Source organism: Vanellus vanellus, assembly GCF_965231255.1.
Source record: "Vanellus vanellus genome assembly, chromosome: 3".
In the NCBI taxonomy this organism is placed as follows: domain Eukaryota; kingdom Metazoa; phylum Chordata; class Aves; order Charadriiformes; family Charadriidae; genus Vanellus; species Vanellus vanellus.
The window spans coordinates 27,907,103-27,932,707 of NC_138907.1; the positions used below are offsets into that span (position 1 = coordinate 27,907,103).

Here is a 25,605-nt window from a genome sequence, read left to right on the forward strand (position 1 = left end):
TGGGGAGAGAGGTGGAGGGATTGTTGGCTGTTGGTGGATTTGGGCACAGTTTTTTTTTTTGGGGGGGGGGGGGGAAGGGGGGGGAAGGCCCTGCCATAGTTGTTGCGGTGAATGGGTGCCTTGTCAAGCTTCCCCCATCTCCCCAGTACGGGTCACTGGCCTGTGGGGTGTCCCACCGGCCTGCCTCAGCGGGGCCTGTGCTCCCGGATGCGAGCCTGTCAGCATCGCTTCAGAGCCTCTTTTTGTGTCGCTAAAGTAACCTGTTTCTTGTTATGGGGTGCATTCAGAGTGCAGGAAGAAAAAAGATTTGAAAGAACATCCTCTTCTGTTGAATGATGACCAAAAAATACAATGTTATTAAAAAAAATAAATCCACCTTTAAAAAAATCCTGTGCTATGTAGTACATAGGGCGAAGTAATCTTCATTGAGGAGCCTCCAATACCCCTAAAGTGCTGGCAAAAATACAAGGGCAAGTAACGTTTAGGAGGGGTGGGTAGATAACTCAATTTTGTTGCTATTATTCTCTTGGTAATATTTTTTTGGGGGGGGGATAGGACTAGGTTCTTTTCAAGTTTTCTCACTCCTTTATGTCTCACAGGAAGCAGTGCTTTTTTCAAATTGTTCCAATTTGGCAGTTGCACTTTAACAGGCTTTTAAAGTTTTGGTTTGGTGCTGGTTTTTAGGGAGAGTGTTGAAAATGGTCTCCTATTTTTTTCATCAGAACTTTTGCTTTTTTTTTTTTTTTTTACATTTCCGTGTAATCAGATCAATGCTCGTGAGGCTTGAGTTTAATACCGACAACATCTGTATTCAGGAACAGCAAGTGTGCTGCCAGACGAACTCATGCTGTGCCCACTAAGGAGTGTGGAATGCTTGTTTAGTTCTTTGTCTCATGCTTTTTGACAGATCAGAAGAAGGCTTCCCCAAGCCTCTTGCTCATTCCTGAAGGAAGGGATATTTTTTAAAATTTGGGATTAAATTTAAGGGTGTTTAAAGTCTTTGCCTGTTGGTGTTGAAGGGTTTTAAATGACATTTCTATTGACATGCACATTTTTGTTGCTTGGAATATACTAAAAAAATTGCCTTGATAGAAACTCTTTTTGAAAGATTTTCTTTTTAAACAACACATCTGTGAAAACTGCAATTGTTTAAAAATCTATTGAATGAGGACTACAGTTTTTGTTCACACACTTCAGAAATCTTATTATTACATGAAATTCATTTTTGAACTTACTATTTTGCATTTTGCTAACAGTCTTGGGATCAAGATAGTGAATTTTTTTAGTTGTAGTTAGTGGCTTTATATTATAAAATTTCTCTATTATGCACTAATGTCTGGAAGATTGTGTGAAGAAATGACAAAAATGGGATAAAACTGACCAGTTTCTATTCTCTCAGGGCATAATACTTGCCAGATGACTAGGTATACTCTCTACTCTGACCTGATTGCATTAAAGCAAATGTATTCACATCTTGAGTTGAGATCATTGGCGGATAGTGCTTAAGTATGCTAGACCTAGTCTTTTAAAATCTGTTTCTTTGGCCAATTCTGAGCTTAAAAGCTTTTACTTTTTGTTGTTGTTACAAGTAGTACTTCCTATTTGGTGTAGCTTGTTTAGGTTGGTGAGGGGGTGCAGAAGCTCACTGTGTTCATACACTAGCCCAGTTGTGCTTTCATTGGTGCCCCTTGGCTTATTCTCTAGTGTGATACTCCATGTATTTTAAGTGTGTTCTTATTTTGTTCATACTTAGAGCGCTTGCCCTGTATATTATACCTGTATTCTGGAGTTGATAATACTCCCAGTATATGTGTGGCCTTAGGTGAGGTCAGTGCTACATAGTTGTGCCCTTAACAGAGAAGGTTCTACTGTAGCTAAATATTTATGTCACCTTACAGATACGCAGTTTTCATGCACCTCCCTGCCACGTGTCCTTTTCCAGTAGAGTTTATAGATTTAGTTTAAGTGTACTGAGAGGAAAAAAACCCCAGGTCCTGCTAGTATAAGCCACATTTCCAAGGACCCTTTCTGTATCTGTAAAGTTTTGCAACAGAGGTAGGTCCATAGTCTAGAGTTGAAGAGCTTTGCAAACATGGATGCATTGGTATGCTACTTCAGCATTAATGAAGTACATACATACATACATACAATGGTATGCCAGCTGTGTTTTCAGAGTTTTGCTGGTATACTTCCACACCAGTTCCAGAAAAGCTGTATCTGCGTAACTGCAGTTATGTTTTATAATGTGGCTCTAATGGTCAATGATCATGCCTTTTCATACTGCATTAGGCTTGTGATATGTCTAATGGCTGGCGCTTTTTAGCGTAGATGTAGCAGTGAGAGCATGAAAATGTGTCATCCCTGTCTAAGTAATAGATACAGTCCGGGCATAAGAGCCTCTTTGATAATGTAGTTCGTTCTGTTCAGAGTGTTGGCATAATTTCTTCTAGTAGTTCTGCTGGAATAAGATGCATCTGTGCTTGAAAGGGTTTTTATGGTGACATACCCAGTCCAGCGTAGACAAGGGGATTGTCTACAAAAACAACTGTGTTTTGCTTTCTTACAGTAGAGGAAAAGCAGCAAGATTAATAAACTGTTTTAACATTAACTGTGACCTGCAACTGTTCTAGTTTGAAAGTTGGAATAAGCAGTATCGGTAAAGCCCTTGTTGCACCAACATAAATGCATAAACACCGACCTGAACTGATGTTGTTTCAAGATCATGGTATAGTTCAATGGATATGTATCCTTCTTTTCAAATGTTCATTTGGCCCTGCTTTCCTTGTTGAAAAAACAACTGCTGTGTCTCTATGATTTTTGCTTTATTTGCAAATCTCTGAGGTTTTAGACAAAATAAAAATAAACATGATTAACTATCACAAATAGATTATAAATTTTTTGTTACTGCTTTGATTTATTTTCTTGCAGTAGTTTTAAAATGTTCTAGAGCTACTTCTGATGTTACTTTGAGTAGGGAATGCTTACCAAAAGCAAAAGAAAGTAAGTGGGCAAATTGCTATCAAAACTTCATACAATAGCCTTTCTTTCATTGAAGGTATTAAGAAAGAGGGGTGGAGTGGAGCAAGGGGAGTCCAGGGAGAAAGTTTTAACTTAATTTTTGTAAGGGCTGATCTTATGCCTTGTCTCAGGTGGAACTTAGAGTAGTTTTACAGTGAACTTGATCTGAGTGGGGAATTTCAAGATCTGGTGTTGAAGCTTGACTTTATTGAGATATGTCAACTACAGCAAATACATTGGCCCCACTGAAATAGGTGGCAAAATCTCCTTTGGCTTCAGCAAGGCATTGGCTTCAACAAGGACAAGACGGGTAGTGTGGATGATTTTCAGTCTGGTTTTGAGGGCATGGATATGGACTGCACTGCTGAATTAGTTACACATCTGTCAGTTTATCGTGTTCAAATTTCAGTTGATTTCTCAAACATAATAACTGAAAGTCTAAATCTCCATTCAGCTTCAATTATTGGCAGTTGTTAGCTGATGCTAGCTTGTGTGGACCAAGCCTGTGGCAAGGTAACCAGTTTCGGTTTTGTTTTTAAATTGCTATGGACTAGAGTGGCAATGAAGAGGTATTAATTGGACATTGGTTTGTAAATTAAATTAGAAATTATCAGTTCATAAGGAAGTTACATTCCAGGACTGCAGAAGTTTTTTCTTTGAAAATTCTATACACAGAATGAGAAGTATGATACACAGGTATTCTCTAGTAGAAACAAGGTAAAAACATCTGAAGAACTGACTCGATGTTTATTGAGGTGTTGTGTTATACAAATAATATATGCTAATAGCCTGTATTATTGCATATAATAGTTTCTAGAAATACTTAAGAGCATCTAACTTCATTTGGGCAGGCGAATGTTTTTTTCCTAAGGAACAGTTGAGATTACACCTCCTTTTCTCTTTTGGGATGAAACCAGGACCTTTCAAAATGCTCTATGAATATTGAGATTCCTGAAGAATTGTGTATGCGGTGAAGCAGCTTAGAAGGCAGAGCCCAAAATAGACCGTAACATATCAATAAGGATACTCACTGCTGGGGAGATGGGCTGACCTGAGTGTTCAACCTGGTGAATGCCAGGTAAGCGTCCTGACCTGCAGGCTGCGAGTTACTCTGGATTTTCTCTATGTGGTTTAAAAAAATCTGTTTCCAGATGAAAATCCTGTCAAGATTTTGGTGTTGCCAAGAGCAGCTCTGGATGCAGTAGGAAAAAATTTAATTGAATAAATTAGAAGTTTGATGCTGAACATGTGTGTCTGAGGGAAAACAGATTTTAGACAGCTGCAATGGAGATTCACACATATACTCAGTGAGCTTGACTGTAGCTTGATTAACCTTTGCTATCATACATACTGTTAACAATTGAACTGCACATTTCCATTTTTTTCTTTATATTAAAATATCACTGTAGTTTTTGGAAGCTTGATAAGTTGCCACATTTGCCAAACTCAAATCCGGATTTTTTTTTTTTTAATGGTATACTAAAGGGAAATAAAATTTAAGAGTTGGATAAGCAACCTATTGTAGGTTGTCTGTGCTTTAGTTTGTGGTTTTTATTTGCTCTTCTGTATGTGGAGCTGGTACTTGACAGTGCTGTAAAGACCCTGCCTGTCCTCTTAGGTGTTCACCACCTGCCAGATTTTAGAAATCCTGAAGATGTACAATGTCATACCAGTTCATGGGAGGTAGCACTCTTGTGTTTCTTTTCTTGTTGCTATTTATTTGACTCCTGAATGGTTCCCTTTTTTTTTTTTCATAGAGAGGTTTTGCATCATGCTTCTGAATATTTAAAATTGCAAATTTCTTCTTGTACTCTGTTGCATACAGGTGTCTTTGAAATACTGATGATTAAATTCAGCTTTGCACCTAATTTCAAACATTGTAAGTTCATCTTGAAAGTACTACTCAGATATAGAATCTTGGAATCAAACACACATTTTCATATCTATAGAAAGTTCGTACTGGCATATTGTGTTGTGATAGTAGGTTAGAATCCCAAATTTCTTACTTTGTTAGGTCATCTTTAGAGGCCAACTTGTGGTAGATTTTGCAACAGTATAGTAGTCGCTTTTCATTGATTACTCTGGAAGAGAAAGTATGTGTAAGGAATAATTACATGTTGTACAATGTAAGCACAGCACGGTTTACAAGTGAGTAGTTAAATCCTTGTGTTTTACAAAGTACTTTTTTAAAATTATTTTTGCTTTCTTACTCCTGTTGTCCTGAAAAGACAACTCTCTGACAATTATGCCTTCTGTATTTTTGTCTGGGTAAAATTGAGAGTAAGATTTTAATTTACAATCACGTTTCTCAATATTTACCTCTTTTACATTGAATACTTTGTCATTATTCTGCTGCATATAATTTTTTACAGTAATGAGAGGGGGGAAGTGGAAATACCTCTTAATAATTGTTTTTTATATTCCATTTGTGTAAAAATCAGTTTCTTGAAAATAAAGTGCTTGATGTGGTGAACAGCTCTTAAGTTGATCATAAAATACATGCTTGGTTAGTTAAAAGAATCTGAATTTTTCCAGTTTGAAAGATAATTAGATTGTTCAAAAGTAGCATGGACTTGAAACGTAAGAATAAAATATATGGTAATAAGGGTTTGAGTTTATACTTCTCTCTTACACTCCTGTGTTGAGAGAATGCAAATGAAGTCTGGTTGTTCCTGTGTAGGTAAGTTTCCTTCAATGAATCCAAAGCTGCCCGTTTGTTAGGAACCCCAGAGATAACTGACAGTAAGTAGTTACAGCATCTTAGCAACCTAAAGTGCATACTGCTTAAATTATTTGCGTTACTTAATATGTGGTAAAATGGCATCTTTTTTTTTTTTTTTTTTTTCCCTAGTTCAGAAGCATACTGTGTGAAATATTAGCACTGTGAAAAGTAATGAGAGTTGTGGTGGAAATTTGTGTGAGGAAAGGACTTCAACTCTGGGCATTTTGCTGCTGTGATTCTTTGATGTAATTTAACAAGGGATGGATGCTTTTATTGGGTTAATAGAGTTACTTTACATCTGTATTCAAAAAGGATATGAGGGATAAAAATGTCATAAATTTGATGTAGCACTCCCAGTTCACTATAATACCATTCTTTACAGTGACTATTACAGTAGCTTTGGTTTCTTCTGTTTTTGTTGTTCTAATGATTACTGTTATAGTGACAATGTATTTCTTCAGATACTCCACAGTAAAGTTACTAATAATGTTGGGATTGTAGATTAAAATTATGGAGAATGGTGTAGAGCTACGGAACAGTACAGAAGATTTGATGGCTCAGATCCATTATAAAGCATGATGGAGGTGTTGTCAGAGTTACTCCTGACTGGGTGTGTACAAGGTCTTACTGAACTTGTGAGGATTAGTGGGCGTATCTTGTAACTCAAATAATAGTTGCTTCAGGTGATATGTCTGCTACTGTATGCAGGTTGATTGTCTCCCACAATAAAGCTGTAACTACAGCAGTCATTTCCTTGCTTTAAAGCATTGATTTCCAAAGGTCAGTGTTCACTCTCAGAAGTCACAGGCCAGCGTGTTGCCAGTCAGGAATTGATCCCAGGTAATTGCATGGAAGTTATGAGTCTGTAGATTTTTACAAGAGTTTTACAGACAAATTTATTTACTTGTGGCTTAGCAAGTTTTGATGTTGATTGGATCGCACATTTGGGAATTACTCCTCTACAAATGTTGCTTTTCTAAACTTGCCGTTATCTTAGGCCTTTTATAAAATGTGAAAATAATATTTTACTTCTTTGTATCTGAAGTTATGTATTAAGGGTGTATGAAATTGTAAATGATTTTGAGAAAGGAAAATTATTCTTTTGTGACAAGCTTGAATATAATTCGAGTTAATTTAAAATACGGTATTTAAAGTGGTTTTGAATACTACCATTTTTTAAGTTAAAAATTATGCACAGTGTATGAGGCATGTATGAGTAGTTGGACTATTTCTGGACAAACACAGTTTTAATGACTCTGCAGGTTGTAGACTCTGCATGTATTGCATGATACTGTGCTTTGTGTGTCATCGTGATTAAAATTTCAGGCTGGTAAGGACCTCTGGAGGTTGTCTGACCCTGTCCCCGGGCCTAAGCAGAACTAGCTTCAAAGTTAGGACAGGTTGGTCAGGGCCATTTGAGTTTAGAAAATTTATGAAGAGGGTGGTTCCCGCCTTTTGCTTCAGCATTCTTATTTGTGAACTATTTTTTTTTTTTCTTGTATCTGGTTGGGATTTTCTGTGTTGCATGTTTTGGCTGTTGCCTCATGTCTCGCTGGGCATTGATGAGAAGAGGCTGGCGCTGCTCGTCTCAGGACCCCTTTTAGTTAGGGGCAGACTGCAGGTGGTTGAAGAAATGTAGTTCCCTCAGCCTTTCTTAGTGTCACATGCCTGCAGGATTTTATTGGCACTCTGCTGGACTCTCCCAAGTTTTTCTATATTTCTGTTAAAAGGGGTGTATGTGGCAAAAATACACCCAGTATTTTAGGTGGGAGCTCAGAAGTGCCGAGTAGAGGGAAATAATTGCTTCTATTGACCTGCTGCCTGCACTGCAGCTAACGTGAATGGCGTCTGTATTAACTGTACATGTGCTGCTACAGCTCGGCAGCAACTTTAAGCTGGCTGAAGCACTGCTGCCTTCCCCCATGCTTAACTACGCAGCTCCGTCATGCCCGTTCCCTCTCTTGTGCTGGCACTAGCACTCTTGTAGCCCTCTGGCAAGCTGGAACCAAATCGAGAAGCTAATCCGAGTAGAAATAGATCAGCGTATTCTGTCAGATCAGTTTTCTGTTCCAGGTGATTGTTCAAAGCCATGATCTGACTCGGGAACGGTGGATGAGAGGGGCACAGGACCGCGCTCTTCCTCTCTTGTTGGTCTTTGTAGTAGGCAAGAGTGTTGAAAGGGAGGCAGAGGCTTTAAGGCCAAGTAATAACAGTCCCCCAGAGGGCTGGCCTACATAGCTGGGATTTCCTTGTCAGTGTTATTACTTTCACCTTTTCTTACCTTTTATTTGGGAGTGTGTGATAAAGGGCGCTCCGGTTATTTCCCAGAAGGGACAGGCAGTGTTGCTTCCACAAGTACATGTGACCCAAATTCAAGTGCATGCTGGGTTCACCAGTGCTGCAGTAGCGGCAGTATGAAACAAAACAGTAGAGGCTTTGCTAATAATAAGTTACAGGGAATATCTGTGCTGGGTTGTGACTAATTAGTGAGGATTGCCCTTTGTAAATTAGTTGGGTACGCCAGTAGGGCTGTTTGGCCTACTTATGATCAACAGATTTTTCTTGTGATTTTTTTTTTTTTTTTTTAAAGGCACTGTAGAACAGTACTGACAATACCTAGGTATTTGTTAGGCTAAATTGTAACAGCTCTCCAGCAGCTAGTGTGCCTCTTCCCCATGTGTATTTTCCCCCAGCTGTCTCTAGCGTGGGCTCTTATCAGGCCCTGGGTGCACTGATGAGCCCAGATGGCCCAGACGAGCCTCACCTGGAGCTTTCACCCACACCCCTTGCCCAGGGGCTGAAGGCCTGTCAACTGGTCCAAATACAGAAGTGAGTCAATCTTCAAGAGTTTAGGACAGTGGTCTCCAGTTGTTTTTGATCACACACCCCTATCGGTAGAAGTTTTTCAAACATGAACCCCTAAGATACGTACATTTGATTACAAATTATATGGATGTACTACTGAGGTTCTAATATATTCTTCCTGTACCCCAGTGGCTTTTCTTGCACACCCCCTGGGGTGCACACACACCACTTTGCAGACCTCTGATCTAGGCTACGTTAACTCTAATCCTCTAATTCCACTCATTGTGTCAAGTTTTATTTTCAAACTGTCTTGGTTTAATATGGTTTATACCCATTTCATACATCAATCATTGATTTGGCCCACTATATGTTAACAAACAGTGAGAAAGACAATTTGTATAACTTGTATATAGAAAAACTGAAAAGATAGTCAGCAAGACAAGCAGCAAACTTTTCTACCATTTGTGCTGTAGAAAGCGTGTTAGAAAATGTAACAGGATAGGCTTGCATTTATTAACGCACTTTTAAATGATCATCTGTGTCACGGTCACGTGTTGCTAAAGTTGCCCCCTTTTCTAAATAGACTAAATGAGTTAGTTGCTTTTGGGTGTGCAAGGACTCAGTCTGATTGTGCCCCTCCTCTGTTGCTGTCCTGAAGTTAACAGGACACTAATGCTCATTGGAGATCTGCATCAGTTAAAAAGATTTGAACCTGCAGTTACGTGATATGTGTGGCAACATATCAACAGAATTTAGTCTAAATAGGTAGGTTTGTGGCTTGTTTGTGATCTAGATTGTTCTTTCACAGACCACATACCCCTATGTGTGCTGTTTAAATTGCGTCTTGGTCCTGTGGTATTTCACAAAAACATTGCCGTGCAGTGTCACATTAGTGTAGTGTTACCTACCCATCATTTGTGGGGATATTGAGATGGTAGCCGTCTGTGTGTGCTTTATTTGCAGTTTTCAGGGTGCAGGAGCCCCTTAGGCTGCCAAAGCTGATCAGAACAACTTCTGAATGTAGTAAGAGCTGTGTTACAAGTGTTTGTGGCTCTGTGATGGTACATTGATCGGCTGTATAAAAACTTGGTAATGGTTTTATACAGACCGGGTCTTTGGTAAACTGGCATTAAAAAAAAAAAGGTGATGAAATATTTCTTTTTCATGTGTGTATAGAATTCTGATAGTGATGACAAGAATCTTATTAAAGCTTGTTAGGAAGATGCGCTTCTGGAGGGGGCTGGTTGTGATTCTTGATGTTTATAAAAAATGTAGCTGTTTTCTTTGGGTTTTATTATCTGTAGTAAGCTGGTAGGTATGTTGGGTAAATTTTTCTTTACCATATTTGTGAAATGAGGAAAACCAATAAATTATTTTTTCTAATAAAGCCAACCGCATGTTCAGCTGAAGGACTGAATAGTGAATAATATGTATTACCATTAAGATTTTCTCTTATTGGTGTTTTCACGCAATTTATTTTCTTTCTGATCATTATATGCAGGTTTTCAAGAGTTTAGTGAACTTAGGAAATTTGTTGTATTTGTGGTAGTAGTTTTAATACCTACAGGAGTACTGATTGAATAAAGTTCTGTGTGATCACTTTTCATAATGTTGAACCCTTACTGTAGCACAGTCACAGCAAATATTTGGATTGGTAAAGCAAAGACATTTTATTTAAATAATGATGTCAGTATTGCCATATGGGATGGTATGGGATTTTCAAAAGTAGGCATGCAGTGCAAAAACAAAGATCCTATTGACTTTTGATAGAGCTGATTTTTACTTTTGGTTAGTTAGGAGTATTTGAAACCTTACTCTTGAGAGATGGAGATGCTGTTTAGCTGTTAGAGGAAATAACAGCTTTCTGTAAGTAGTACTAACAGTGCAGTTAAAGTAGAATGCTAATCACTTAATGCTAATGTCTTATTAATTTGTTCTTACTAATGCACATGACATTTTATGATGTCATGAAATTTAAATGCGCGTTATTTGTTTAGCCTTAAATTGCAAGATCAGTGCTCATGCTGGTGGCTGTACATGACGGTGAGCAGATGTGCTACTGAATCATGGGAGAAATTATTTTTCTTAAGATGCATAATCACTTCATGAATGCTGATTTTGTCAACATTTGAGGTAGTTCTCTGTAGCCATGATTTGTTTTCCTGTTCTCCCAGAGAGGTGATACTGAGGGATCCTTATAGTGATGTATCCTCTTGTTCTCCTTCAACATCTCTGTAAGTCAAAGCACAGGAGACTGAAGAAAAAGTCTGAATGAGGCTACGCAGTATAGAGGACATGGTATCCTCTGCTGGCTAAAATGTGAACCAGTTTCAGAATCAGTGGAATAGAAAAATGTCAGGAAAGAGGTTACAGAGTCACAGGACAGCTGAGGTGGGAAGGGAGATCTGTAGATCACCTCATCCAGTGTCCTGCTCACAGCAGCCTCAGCCAGAGCAGGATGCTCAGGGCTGTGGTCCAGCTGGGTTCTGGGTATCTCCAAGGACAGAGACTATAACCTTGCTGGAAAACCTGTGCCGGTGTTTGACTACCCTCGGAGTTTAAAAAAAAATAAATAATTGTGTTCAAATAGATTTGTTTGTTTCAATTTGTGCCCTATGCTCTTGTTCATTCACTGGATACCAATGAGAAGAGTTTGGCTCAGTCTTCTTTACACCCTCCCGCCAGGTCTTTATACACAGGGATAAGATTTCCCCATAGCTCCAGGCAGAACAGTCCCGGTGCTTTCAGCCTCCTGTGTAACAGATGCTCCTGTCCCTTCATTGTCTTAGTCATTATGGAGATCTGCATGAGGGAGAGCCTGAAGAATGATTCATGTGGATCTGGTCAGGGAGAGTTAAGTTTCTGTTTGGTCAGAAGTAAAAGAGAGAGCAAAATGAATCACAGCCAAAAGTATATTAATACATTTGAGTGATAAGTGTGATAGCAGACTTTTTAAGGGAAGTTGAGGAAAAAACAAGCATGGAATGCACAATGATCAGTTTGATCTAATTAGAAAATACTGTGAAAGTGAGATTGTATAAGTACATGGAAGCCAGGGTACCAAGAGGTTTAGGAAATGCTAGCATCAGTTTATAATTGAACTGGTGCATTAGACGAGATCATTACAGAGAGAATAAGGGACCATAAAATGGTCCTAAGAGTTTTGGACAGGGAAAAGGGAGAAGGTACAGTCTCCGATGACTTTCTGAGAGTGGCGGTGAACAGGAGAACCAGGGTATGTGAACAGAAGCTTTGAAGGAACAGTGATAGGAGGGAAGAGGGATGGAATGTGTTTGGTACAGGCAGCACCTGACCGAGTAGGCAGTGCGTAAGGGAGTTGGTGGTCATGATGTTGTAAGGCTAAAAAAGCCCTGCACCCAATGAATGGATGCTTACATTCAGTTTGGCTAATGCAAATGAATTCCCCACGTGTTGATAAAAGGATTGTCAGAACTCTGTACTGTTAATCACAAGTTTGTTTAAGTAGTCTTCTGAGAATTGTTGCGGAGAAACTGGAAGTGGTCATATTGTCACTAGCAATAGCTAAGAAAGGTATGCTGGCAAATGGTGTTCTTTTTAATGCTTTGTAATGTCTTGGCTATAGTTTTGGTTCTAGCCTGTAACATCACTGTCATGATACTGGCCTAAATTTGTTTACCTTTTTTGCTGGTCAGTATTGCAACCACTAATTTGTAACGGTCTTCGTAGGTTCTGTAGTGTTTGGTTATTCCCGCACCTGGAGTAAATTGCTATAGAAACATTTTAATTGGAGTCTTGAGATTGCATTCAGTGTTGATTTTTTACTGCTTTTTTAAGTCATGCAAACTGATTAAACACTAGTTGTGTAATCATCGGTCTTTCTCCAATTTAAAATTCTAAAAAAAAAAAACCCTAAATGGTAAAACATTGCATGGGATTTTGTATATTGTTACATGTGACCGAATTTGATTTTGAGATAAATCAATGGACCTCTGTAGAAGGTGCAGGTTTATTTAAGAATTTTGTCTATTGTAGACATATGTAGACATCAATTGTTTAATAAAAAATCTTGAGATATTCTAAATTGATGTTATTGTTGAAAGCAATCTTTTGTCTGATACGTATCAAATATCCATCCTCTCCCTTTTTGTTCTAGTTGTCATGGATGATGACGATGATGAATCCTGTCTCCTTGATCTTATTGGGTAAGTTATTCTTAAGCAATTCTTTCAGAAAAGTTGGGAAAAATAATTTTGCAAAATTGTCTTCTAGAAGGTGATTCTATCTCAGTATTGTCTCAAGACTAGGTGACCTGCAAATGAAATGAGTAGCAATGCTTCACTTTCTCCATGTGGAGCTGTGTGCATGACAAAGCCTTCAGTCCCAGTGCATGCTAGCTGACAGTCCAGTTGCTGGCATTCTCCTCAAGAGAGGCTAAGGAAAGAGTGTGCGTGGAGGCTGGATTCTCTTCCCAGCTAGTGGTAATATTGGGTGAATGTTGAAGCATGTTACTAGGGATGTTGTTACAAACTTCATTGCAAGGAACTATACTTTTTGATAAAAAAAAAATAAAGATCTCAATTTTTTGAGTAGTGAAACTAGATAATTTGTTAACACTATGCTTGTATTTTAAAGGGAAAAGTAAAATTATTCTTAATTATAAATACTTAATTTCTACTAATAATATGCATTTGCATAAAAATGTTAGTAAAATAGAATTGCTACCCAGTACTGTTAAGTATCCAGAACAAACAAGAATTTGTCATAATTTTGCTCAAAGGGACTTGATTTTAATAAAATTGGTGATTTTAATGGTGATGGTGCCCCCCGCCATTATTTCCTTAACAGATTTATTTGGAGGTTTATAATTCCATATGGGAATCTCAAAAAGTAATTAGGATAGCTGAAGCATGAGCAAGATTTTTGTAGATTGTATATGTGACAAGTTACCTTCCTTTCTTTAACATTCACGTCGGTATTCAAGAACAGATTACATACTATAGTGCATTTAAAACATAAGAAGAAAATTGAATGTTTCGTATACGACACTGTTCAAACTCTACCAGAAATTAGTATGACATCAGTCTCATAGCAGCTACTAAAAGATTGTCTCTGCTTCATACAAGAATTTTTTACTGTCTTAAATATAGTAAATAAATAGGCCTTTTACCTTGCTTACGCACTCAAAGCTTCCAGTGAAACCAGTGAGAACTTTAACTTTAGAAAAAAACAAAATATCACCACAGCGGCTACTGTAATTTGGGGGTTACTCTGTGGGTGCTATAGCAAAAGTATTGCCAGTAATGGCTTGCAGTTATATTCTGTCAAGTATACTGTGCAAGATTACTGATTGTAGCTGTATGAAAACACATCCTGCTTGGAACATAAAGATGATAATTGACTGCATGGGACAATTAAGTGCTCTGTCATGAGCATGAATCACGAGGATCCTCGTACAAGTTCACAGGTGGTCCAGCAGATGAAGTGCTCTCTATACAGATGAGTGTTTGTGTGAAAAATTACAATGTTATTCCTGCTGCGGGCAGCAATTACTGTCTTAAGCATCTAGAAGAATGGAAGACAGCATTTTATTTTCCATCTGATCTTTGATTTCGGTAAGTGCCTTCTAAAATTCCTTCCTTACTAAAGACAATATTTAAGGTGATGAAGTGTTCTTCATTTTTAATTGTGTTTTTCATGATTTAAAGCCAGTGGGTGTAACGAGTATTAAATGATCTGGTTATTTATCAATAAAACTCATAAGCATGATAGAGCCCTGTATGAGATGATGATTTCTGCTCTCCTTAATTCTTGAAATTTAGTGTAAAGACATTTTTGTTTGAAAATATATGTAACTAATTCTGTGTTGTAAGAGTAATTGCACCATAAAGTCCCTTCCACATACTGTCTGTTCAAAATGTCTTTTGTAAACACAATTACTAGGGGAAATCCCGTGGACAAAGCTGTTTGAAGGTAAAGATGCCCAGGATAGCTGGTCAGCATTCAGGGACTGCTTCTACCAAGCTCAAGATCAGAGCATCCCGACACGTAGGAAGTCAAGGAAGGGAGCCAGGAGACCTGTGTGGCTAAACAGGGAACTGGTTGGCAAGCTCAAGTGGAAGAAGAGAGTTTATAGATCATGGAAGGAGGGGCTGACCACTTGGGAAGAGTACAGGGCTGCTGTCAGGGGATGTAGAGAGGCAACTAGGAAAGCTAAGGCCTCCTTAGAGTTAAACCTGGCAAGAGGGGTTGAGGACAACAGGAAGAGCTTTTTCAAATACATGGCAGATAAAACTAACACCAGAGGCAATGTAGGCCCACTACTGAATGGGGTGGGTGCCCTGGTGACAGAAGATACAGAGAAGGCAGAACTACTGAATGCCTTCTTTGTCTCTGTCTACTCTGTCGGGGGCTGTCCTGAGGAGTCCTGTTCTGCTGAGACCCCAGATGAAGATGAAGTCAAGTCAATGGATGAGTTTGCCTTAGTCAATGAGGACTGGGTCAGAGACCAGTTAAGCAACCTGGACATCCATAAATCCATGGGTCCAGATGGGATGCACCCACGGGTGCTGAAGGAGCTGTCTGAAGTCATTGCTGGACCACTCTCCACCATCTTTACCAAGTCTTGGGAAACGGGTGAGGTGCCTGAGGACTGGAGGAAAGCAAATTTCACTCCAGTCTTCAAAAAGGGCAAGAAGGAGGACCCAGGTAACTATAGACCGGTCAGCCTCACCTCCATCCCTGGGAAACTGATGGAACAGCTTATCCTTGGTGCCCTCTCAAGGCATATCAAGGATAAGAGGGTTATTAGGGGCAGTCAGCATGGCTTTTCCAAGGGGAAGTCATGCTTGACCAACCTCATAGCCTTTTATGAGGAAATAACGAGGTGGATGGATGATGGCAGAGCGGTAGATGTGGTCTACCTTGACTTCAGTAAAGCATTTGACACGGTCTCCCACAGCATCCTCATGGCTAAACTGAGGAAGTGTGGACTGGATGACCGGATAATTAGGTGGACTGCGAACTGGCTGAAGGAGAGAAGCCAGAGAGTCGTAGTCAATGGGGCAGAGTCCAGTTGGAGGCCGGTAACCAGTGGAGTGCCTCAAGGGTCAGTACTGGGGCCCATATTATTCAATATATTCATCAATGATTTAGATGAGGGAATTGAGTGTACTATCAGCAAGTTTGCTGATGACACTAAGCTAGGAGGAGTGGCTGACACGCCAGAGGGCTGTGCTGCCATCCAGAGAGACTTGGACAGGCTGGAGATTTGGGCAGGGAATAACTTAATGAAATACAACAAGGGAAAGTGTAGGGTCCTACATCTGGGCAGAAACAACCCCAGGTTCCAGTATAGGATGGGGAGCTACCTGTTAGAGAGCAGTGTAGAGGAAAGGGACCTGGGGGTCCTGGTGGACAGCAGGATGACCATGAGCCAGCACTGTGCCCTTGTGGCCAAGAAGGCCAATGGCATCCTGGGCTGTATTAGAAGGGGGGTGGTTAGTAGATCGAGAGAGGTCCTCCTTCCCCTCTACTCTGCCCTGGTGAGACCACATCTGGAATATTGTGTCCAGTTCTGGGCCCCTCAGTTCAAGAAGGACAGAGAGCTGCTGGAGAGAGTCCAGCGTAGGGCAACTAAGATGATTAAGGGAGTGGAGCATCTCCCTTATGAGGAAAGACTGAGGGAGCTGGGTCTCTTTAGTTTGGAGGAGACTGAGGGGTGATCTTACTAGCGTTTATAAATATATAAAGGGGGAATGTCATGAGGATGGAGCCAGGCTTTTCTCAGTAGCAACCAATGATAGGACAAGGGGTAATGGATTCAAGCTGGAACACAAGAGGTTCCACTTAAATTTGAGAAGAAACTTCTTCTCAGTGAGGGTGACAGAGCACTGGAACAGGCTGCCCAGGGAGGTTGTGGAGTCTCCTTCTCTGGAGACATTCAAAACTCGCCTGGACGCCTTCCTGTGCAACCTCATCTAGGTGTTCCTGCTCCGACAGGGGGATTGGACTAGATGATCTTTTGAGGTCCCTTCCAATCCCTAGCATACTGTGATACTGTGATACTGTGAATGCAGTGTGTTTTTTAAGTGAAAAAAAGAGGTATAGAGGTGTATTTGTGGTGGTAAACCTGAAAGATCTTTTAACTTGTTCCCTCTTTATTTTCTAGGATGATCAAGAGAGAAGGAGAGATGTTTTGAATTAGTATTTTTTTTACATGAGAGTCTCCTGCTTCTCAAGAATGTTTTATTACTACTTGTTAATCAATAAAGATGTTTTAAAATAAAAAAGCTCCATGTCATTTTACTCTTCATGTTAATGGACATGTTGGGAAATGCTCAATAATTGTATTAAAATAATGCCATTTAACACAATCTTTTACTGTTTTTTACTTGGTCTACATGTGCAGTTACATTTATGCATTTTTTTTATTCGTTTGAATTTCCAACACTCGTTCTGTCAGATCACATTTTTAATCTGAGATTTATTCAGTGATAGTGCTAAGTTAATGAAATACACTGAAATTGCATTTCATAATATTTGATCAGTTATTTCTGTGGTTGATTACACTTCGAAAAGGCACTGTTACTCTAGCAAGCATAAGTTTTTGTTAACCTATGTTAAGGATGGCAGAAAACATGTTAAATGTCAGGTTTGTCGATAGGGTATTTTTATTAACTTATGTTAAGGGTGGCAGAAAATACGTTAAAGATTGAGATTTGTAAATACCCTGTTGACTTAGATACTAGCTAAACAGGCATTATACTTTACTTCTGTAGAAGGGATGGTACCTGCTTTAGTTCTCATGTCATTTGGTGGTAGTATTTTCCTTAGGTTTTGTACTAGGTGCTTTCATAAATTACTGTGTGTTGTAAGAGAATATGTGTAATTTATTGCTTGAAATGCATTGGTACAATGACAACAAATACAATCAGTATCTGAAAATTGTGCTGATACAGAAACACAAATCCTCAGATGTTATAAACTTTCAGCTTTGCATTGGAGTCAGTGAAATAAATGTGTTTTTACTAGAAACCTGATGTACATGAATACAGTATCTGGCTTAGTTAAATTAGCCTCATTAGTAGAAAGAGCTTCCTAAAAGTGGTAACACTTTTTTTTTTTTTTCTTCCTTCCCTTAAGGGACCCACAGGCGCTGAATTATTTTCTACATGGACCTAGTAGTAAATCTGTAAGTAGCATTCCTGTGTATTAGACATACTTAAGTTTCGTTGAGTGTATTATTTCTAAACATGATTTTTGTCCTTTACCAGAGCAATGAAGACTTGACTAATGCAGAATATTCTGTAGCCAACTCAAATTCAATTTTCGCCAACTCCAATGTAAGTGGTCAGGAGAGAAATTACATTTGTATTGAGATTGCATGCTTCTGTTATGACTTTAGTTGCCTTTTATAAAACTAAACGAAGTAGATGTGGGTTTTGACCTTTTTCATATGAAAATTCTGAATGCTAACATAGAACCACCTCATGCTGTTAGTATTTTAAGTATTTCATTGGGTTTTCAGTGGGGAATTAATCAAAAGGTACTACACTGTTGGGCCATGTTTTGTAAATGCATAAAACAGCTTGCTGAGCAGTGAAAACACTCTCCAGTGTAACTCTCTCCAGTAAACTGGACTTGTAATTTTAGTGACTGTAGATGCAGTAGTGCTCAAATGTAGACCTTAAAAGTTAGTCATTCATACATTTCCTGTGTATGTTAGGAGGTTTTTTTTTTCTTATTTCTGAGTAGAATCTGAGCTAGCAGTTTTTTAAAATTAATGAATGGGGTTTTTTTTCTTCTTTAGACCGAATAGCTACCTTGGGATCTTTCCTTCGTGTAACTTTGGTGTTAGGGAAGTCACTTTAAATTCATTAGGTGTTGCAAATAGTCTTCAGTATTCTTTCTTCACCAGGAGCATATTGCAGCCCTGGACCAAGTTTTACCCAGTGAGGTTGTGGAATCCCTCTCCTTGGAGATAAAGCCAAGGCTGATCTGCTCTAGTGCTGGTGATAGTCCTGCTTTGAGTAGAAGGTTGGACTAGATGACTTTCAGACATCCCTTCTTATCCATGTTTCTTTGATTTCATTGGTGTGTTTTTCTAAAAAAACTGAATTCTTCATCCCACAATTCAGTTATCTGAATACATAGGATAGGGTTTCCTTGGTGATTCCTCTTTCTGTTGTGCTGTTGTCTTGACTCTGTTTGTCCCGTGTTCCTAACAGATATGTGGATATGCCTGTAGGTGTGTAGGGACATTACATGATTAGCATAAATAAATCCTGAAAACTGTTTATCTGTATGTAGGGAACTAATGACTTTTCTGTAGCCACAGTAGTATGATGTGAAATGTTTGCCCTGTCCCTCCCCTTTCAATATAATTTTTAAATATTGTAGAAGAAACATAAGTTGAGTGACAGTTTTTCCAGATAAGCTGGTTGAGCTAATGGTGGGGGAGTGGGGTGCCAACAGTAATAAGGTGTGCCCAATTTTCAGCTAATTGAGAACGGTGGTTTCAGTGGTACCAGGCTAGCCATTATTGGGCAGTGGCTTCCTGTATGCAACATGGCAGAGGTGGGTTTGAGGACTCATCCTTGGAAAAATGAAGTTATGGGGGGGAAAAAGGGCGGCATGACATGCATTTGTCGTAGCCTACACTTCCTAGTTGTTCTTTGTACGGATTCTTCTGATAAACACGGGTAGGTGGGCAGGAGTCAGGGGTGTATTTCTGGTCTATTTTCAGAAAGTGAGGTTTTGGGTAATTTTTGAGAGGGAGTGGGAGATTCTGGGCAAGGTGGGATTGTTGCATAGGGAGTAGCAGTTGGGGGAAACAAAAATATTTGGTATATGAGATTGGAGGAGTGGGTAATCTAGAAGGCAGGGATCAGAGGAACAAGGATTTCTAGTGTGTATTCCTAGGATGACTTCCTGTATTTTCATTCTCCAGCACTTGTTCCTCTCATGCTCTGTTCTCATCCTTTTGTATCTTCATAATGAATACCAAAGCCATCTTCTCTTCCTTCCCTCCCTCCCTTGCATGAGCCTTGTGCTGACCTAAGTGAACGACTTGATTGCAAGGATAGATTCTTATAGTGCATTGTGAAATAACAGGTCCCTGCTTATAGTGTAAGATACCTGAAAAGTTAAAGGCTTCTGAGTTTTTTTTGTCACTAAAATTTTTGCAGATACTGAAAGTTCTGTCTTTGTGTGTATTCAGAATTGCTACCGTGAAGTAGGATTGACTGTCTTGATTCTCATCTCATGCCTTTCAGTGGCAGAGTTTACAAATTCAGTGGCAAGGGTTCAGTGCCTCAGCTGGTAAGCGTGCTCAGCCAACACCTAACACAAACAAGATTAAGTTCCTGCTGACTGAAGGATGAGAAAGCTGTGTCCACATTTCACCCCCCCGACCCCATCCCCTGAGCTGAGTGATTGCATACCACCTCTACTGATTCCACGTTGATTTCCTTCGATAGTCTCTTGTTACAACCCTCATGAGAGGGTTCCTTAGCCATCACCCTATTACCTGGGTCGTATTTGATGGCTGCTTCCACCTTCTAATTATGGTATAGTAGACCAGCTTAAGAATATTCATGGAGCCAGTGAGAATAAGACTCTTGTTGGTAAGCAGATTCATGAAATTGCAGAGGCACTAATTTCTTGTTGAAGTTAGTTTGGTGTTCTGCGTGGCTGTTCTGAATCTGGGCAGCAGTGATTCAGATGTTAACTTGGAAGGTCTCTTGTTCCAGTTTACGCACATAAAATTGTTCTTGTATGTTAAACAGTTCTGGGAGCAGGGAGTGAAACTTGAGATTCTTCCATTTCAGTGGGAGAGTTTCAAGCTATTAATCTTGATTGCATGTAATATTATTTATTTTCACTATTGCTATTACTACTAGTAGTAATAGTTGTATTGTTAGTACTAACAGGAATAGCATTAACTGTACTCTTTTAAGTTATGCAGTTGTGAAAGATTTCAGGTTGGTCATTGTCACTGGAGACAAGTTACAGATGCAATAGGGATTTCTCCACAAGAACCTGACAGTTATGACTCCTAATAACACCCTAGTTAGTGATTCCTTTTTGCTCTGCCTGATGGTAGCTAGGTACAGTTGAGAACCTGATTTGTAGTCTTAGGTTTTCATGAGATACAGACATCAAGACATTTAAGTACTAGTTTGATTCCTTCTGTTAACATTAAATGTAAAAAAGTTTATTAATTTCACAATTGTATTTTGGAATTTTAAGATCAACCTCTTAATATCTTAAAACATGACTGAAGTTTCAAAAACTACACAGGCTGATTCAGAAGCAGATTGGGGTAAAATTCTGAATAAATATGCGTGGGGAACATTACTGCCTGTGATAATTAGGGCTTGCAACATCTTCACACTGTTTATATGAGGTGAAAACAAGCGTCTATGACATTCAAGGAGTGAAGGCTCAGATTATGAAGGTGACTGATCGTTTCACACCCACGTTTTGCATTTATACTGACCTAAAAAGAAACTGGATGTTGTCTTTGAATAGTTGAGATATGGTTTTGCAATTTAGAAAGGTGTACTCTGTCTAACTTAAAACTGTTGCAAATATTACTATACATTCCACCTGTAGAAACCTGGTACTTGTGTTGTCTAGAGTTTCTGGACATAGTTTTGTTTAGACCAGAGTAAAGTAGGTTCTGATTTTCCTTATCACAGTATTTATGGATGTAGAGTTGAAGGATTTTTTCATTCAGGGTGCCACATAGTATTTGCTCTAGTTTCAATGCTTATAGTTCTCTATAATCCTTTTACTAGCATAAACCACAAAGTCTGTAGCATTGTTTTTCTTTATCTAAACAAAGAATTAGTCCTTAACTTTATGAAATGGTCACTAGTTTGCACTGTGTGACTATAGAAATATCGGTAGGATTTTGGAGATGGATCTGATTTGACAGAGCAGGTCAGTGAAAGAGCTGCTATTGAAACCTTGCCCCAAATTGAGTTACAGTGGAAGTCTTTTCACTCCTTTCTTTTATCCTTTTGTCCATACAGTGCTCAGTTGGAGGAAGGGGAAAATGGTACTTAAAGAGCATGTCACACCTCTTGAAACAGTGCAGCTGCAGAGCTGAGTGCTGTGGAATTGGGAGATTTGAGAAGTGAGAGGAGAGTAGTGTCTCCAGCAGTCTTACGAGGGCATGAGTGGGACCTAAGTGATGCATGTGTTTATGCTGGCCCACTGTATGGGATGAACGTCACCTTATATACATACTGTACAAAGAATATAATTTTGTAAAGAAAGTTTGCTTGCATGAAGAAAAGCTTAATGAAGAAACAAGGTAGAGCTTGGAATTTCTGAAAATGATTTATTTTTTGTTTTGCATTTCATTTCAGAACACTGATCCTAAGTCGTCTGTAAAAGGTGTAAGTGGTCAGCTTGGAGAGGGGCCTAGCGATGGACTGCAGCTGTCCAGTAGCCTTCAGTTTCTTGAAGATGAACTTGTATCTTCTCCTTTACCCGATCTTACTGAGGATCAGCCTTTTGATATTCTTCAGAAGTCCTTGCAGGAGGCCAATATTACTGAACAGACTTTGGCAGAAGAGGCGTATTTGGATGCCAGTGTAGGTTCTAGCCAACAGTTTGCACAAGCTCAGCTTCATCCTTCTTCATCAGCATCCTTTACTCAGGCTTCTAATGTTTCTAATTACTCAGGTCAGACGTTGCAACCTATAGGAGTTACTCAAGTGGTACAGCAACCTGTTGGAGCATCTTTTGCAAGCAATACAGTCGGTGTGCAACATGGCTTTATGCAACATGTCGGAATTAGTGTTCCCAGCCAGCATTTGTCTAATAGCAGCCAGATTAGTGGTTCTGGGCAGATACAGCTAATTGGTTCATTTAGTAATCAACCTTCCATGATGACCATTAATAACCTTGATGGATCTCAGATTATACTGAAAGGCAATGGTCAACAAACACCTGCAAACATGAGTAGTGGCCTCTTGGTTCATAGACAAACTCCAAATGGTAACTCACTCTTTGGTAACTCAAATTCAAGTCCAGTAGCACAACCTGTAACCGTTCCATTTAACAGCACAAATTTTCAGACGTCATTGCCTGTCCATAATATCATCATTCAAAGGGGTTTGGCACCAAACTCTAACAAAGTTCCCATTAATATCCAACCAAAGCCTATCCAGATGGGTCAGCAGACTGCTTACAATGTGAATAACTTGGGAATACAGCAACATCATGTACAGCAAGGGATTCCGTTTGCTTCTGCAAACTCACCTCAGAGTTCAGTAGTTGGTCCTCATATGTCCGTTAATATTGTTAATCAACAAAATACAAGAAAATCAGTTACACCTCAGACAGTTAGCAATGCTGGAGGTAGTATTGTTATCCATTCTCCTATGGGACAGCCTCATGCACCTCAAAACCAGTTTCTCATACCTACAAGTTTGTCTGTTAATTCCAATTCAGTTCATCATGTCCAGGCCATAAATGGACAACTTCTTCAGACTCAGCCTTCCCAGCTGGTTCCTAGCCAAGTGTCTGCTGAACATGTAATGCTCAACAGGAATTCTACAAACATGCTAAGAGCCAACCAGTCATATTCTGGACAGATGCTGAATAATCAGAACACAGCTGTTCAGCTAGTTTCTGGCCAGACATTCACAGCTCCTGGAAACCAAGTTATAGTAAATCATGGAACCTCACAAATTGTTGGTGGACAGGTGCCACTGCAGCAGGCGTCACCAACAGTGTTGCATTTGTCACCAAGTCAAGCTAATGTTTCTCAAGGTAGATCGAGTTTTACTACGATGTCACCTGGGCAGTCTACAGTCTCAAATATGTCAGCTTCTAATCGATTTGCTGTTGCAAGTTCTTCTGGTTCAGTACATCCTAGCTTGGGACCATCAATTCAGTCTGTTGCATCAGGAGGAAACTTCACTGGAGATCAGCTCACACAGAACAGAACTCAAGTTCCCGTCAGTGCATCACATCGTCTTCCAGCATCCTCTTCCAAATCTGTCAGCACCTTTAGTCACACATCAATTGGAGTAACACAACAACAGTTTGCCTTTGGTCAGGTATGAAAGCTGCTTGAGAATGTAGCCAAATAAATGCTTCTAAGCTGTGCTAAAATCTGGTTAACAAAGTATTAAAGTTGGTGTTAATATGGAGAACGTTAATTTTGCTAATTTGTATTACTCTGAATACTGTGGAACTGCTAAAAATTACTGTAACCTGGATGCATCATTTCACTTGGTATTTTCTAAAGTCTATCACGAGTGAATGAGTCTGTCACTTTCATTAATTCAGGAGATTTTGCTGGTGATTTATAGTAATATTTTTAGAACTGCTTAGCACTGATTTATTTCTGCTCCCGTTTAAAGGAATGGACATTGTAAGATTAACACAACTATGAGTTCTCCTGAAAAATCTTACCGTAGAGCTGGATGTAAAGGCTCGGGTACACCCTTAGCACTTACAGGTCTTTTGACCTCACTAAAAACTATGTATGTGTTTTCAAGGTTTGACCTATTCAAATTAGAGATGAAAAGGTTTCTTGTTTTTCTTTTCCTTGTTATTTACCACACAAAATTAATCTGTTAAAATTAACCTTTTTGGCAGTTTGCCTATTGTCGTTTCATGTGTCTGGAGCAATTAGGAGTTTTCAAATTTGAAGCAAAGACAAGGCAAGAAGTGTTTATTAGAATCCTTAACAGGAAATACCTTCTAAAGCAGTTTGTAAAAGCATAACATTTTAAAAATATTTTCTCTAAGAAGACGTCTATGTAATAGTTAATTTTTTTTTTTTTATTTACTTTTAAGGTTAGAACTGGTCATTTGTTGTGCAGTATATATTCAAGTCAAGTTTGTCTATTTTCTTAAGTGAACTTCCAGTTTCTGCCATTAACTCAGTGACTCATCACACAATTAGCAACAATTTATTATTCCACTTCTGACTTTTTTTTTTTTTTTTTTTTTTTTTTCCCCTGGTCATTACAAAATACCGATAGCAACTGTCTCAGAATGCATTTGCACTAATTATCTTAGATCTTTCTCTTCTCTCAGAGGTCTAATGGAATTTTTTTTTTTTTACCCACTGGGTAATGAAATAATGTGTCTTAGAAAATGATGTCTATGGAGAAAATAAGGGTGAATATGTTGTAGAACCACATTTTCAGTCTTTGCCAAAACTGCTAGCACAGGTTGTAACATTTTGTTTGCAGATTAGTAATTTGAGGCCTGCCTGACTTTCTGTTCATATGACTACATCTTCCTATTTGTAGGTTATGTTCTGGGTCAGTGAGTTTCAGCAGTCATAAAAGCATAATATTTCTTATTGCTGTAAAAGGTCATTTTGGTTTTGTGCTGAAATTTCAGAGCTGAAAATGGGAACTACAGAGAACAAATGTTACTGTTTGCCAGAATCTTTTTAGTTTGTTTGTACTTGCATTTTAAATATTGTAGTGTATTGTAAACCATGTATCATTTAGTTGCAGAACACTGGACAGTTTGTTCCACTGTGTATTTTTTTTGCTGCGGAGATGGCTTATTTAGTCATCTTACAGTTTTGAGACTCTTAAAACTAGGCTTTTTGAGGGCCACTTGTAAATAGATCTTCTAGAATATAACTGGTGTATATTTGTACTGTTAGTGTAATTTCTATTCCTTTCTGATTTACTTTATAAAATTCTTGAACTTAGGAGGAATTGAGATGTCTGAAATTCCACCGCTTGTGAGTTTGAGGTTGAAAATGGATGTGTAGAGCTGAATTTTAGTTGCCTTTTTTCTTCTTTCCTCTTGTTTGTTAGAGCTTTCGGTAAAGATGACTGTGTTTTTTTTATTTTTTTTTAATGTGTGTGACAGAAAAAAGCTATGAGCCAGACATCAGCAGTTTCTGCATCGAAGACACAGGATAATTTGAGACAGCCTCAGCTAACAAGTCTTCTGAGCAACACACTATCAGGTCAACTAAGGTCTTTTTAAAATCATTTCTTAATTTTCTGCAGCAACAGAAATTGGTTCTTCTTCGATGTGTCAGACTTGCATTGACAGCTCATGCTGATAGGGTCCTAAAGGTT

The 25,605-nt window shown here is 38.9% G+C and overlaps 1 protein-coding gene across 2 annotated transcripts in view; it reads left to right on the plus strand.

Annotated features, from left to right (window-relative positions):
- Nucleotides 1-25,605, plus strand: part of BICRAL (BICRA like chromatin remodeling complex associated protein) — a 51,744-nt gene that overhangs the window by 13,115 nt on the left and 13,024 nt on the right. The window contains exons 1-6 of one of the 2 annotated variants that reach the window (XM_082481955.1): nt 11,837-12,097; nt 12,681-12,729; nt 17,669-17,717; nt 17,800-17,868; nt 21,904-23,604; nt 25,391-25,490. In XM_082481955.1, the coding sequence (XP_082338081.1) occupies nt 12,686-12,729; nt 17,669-17,717; nt 17,800-17,868; nt 21,904-23,604; nt 25,391-25,490 (1,963 nt within the window). In that variant the 5' untranslated portion in view covers nt 11,837-12,097; nt 12,681-12,685. Of the gene's footprint in view, nt 1-11,836; nt 12,098-12,680; nt 12,730-17,668; nt 17,718-17,799; nt 17,869-21,903; nt 23,605-25,390; nt 25,491-25,605 lie in introns of those variants that run through there. The other variant, XM_082481954.1, reaches the window with a different exon arrangement.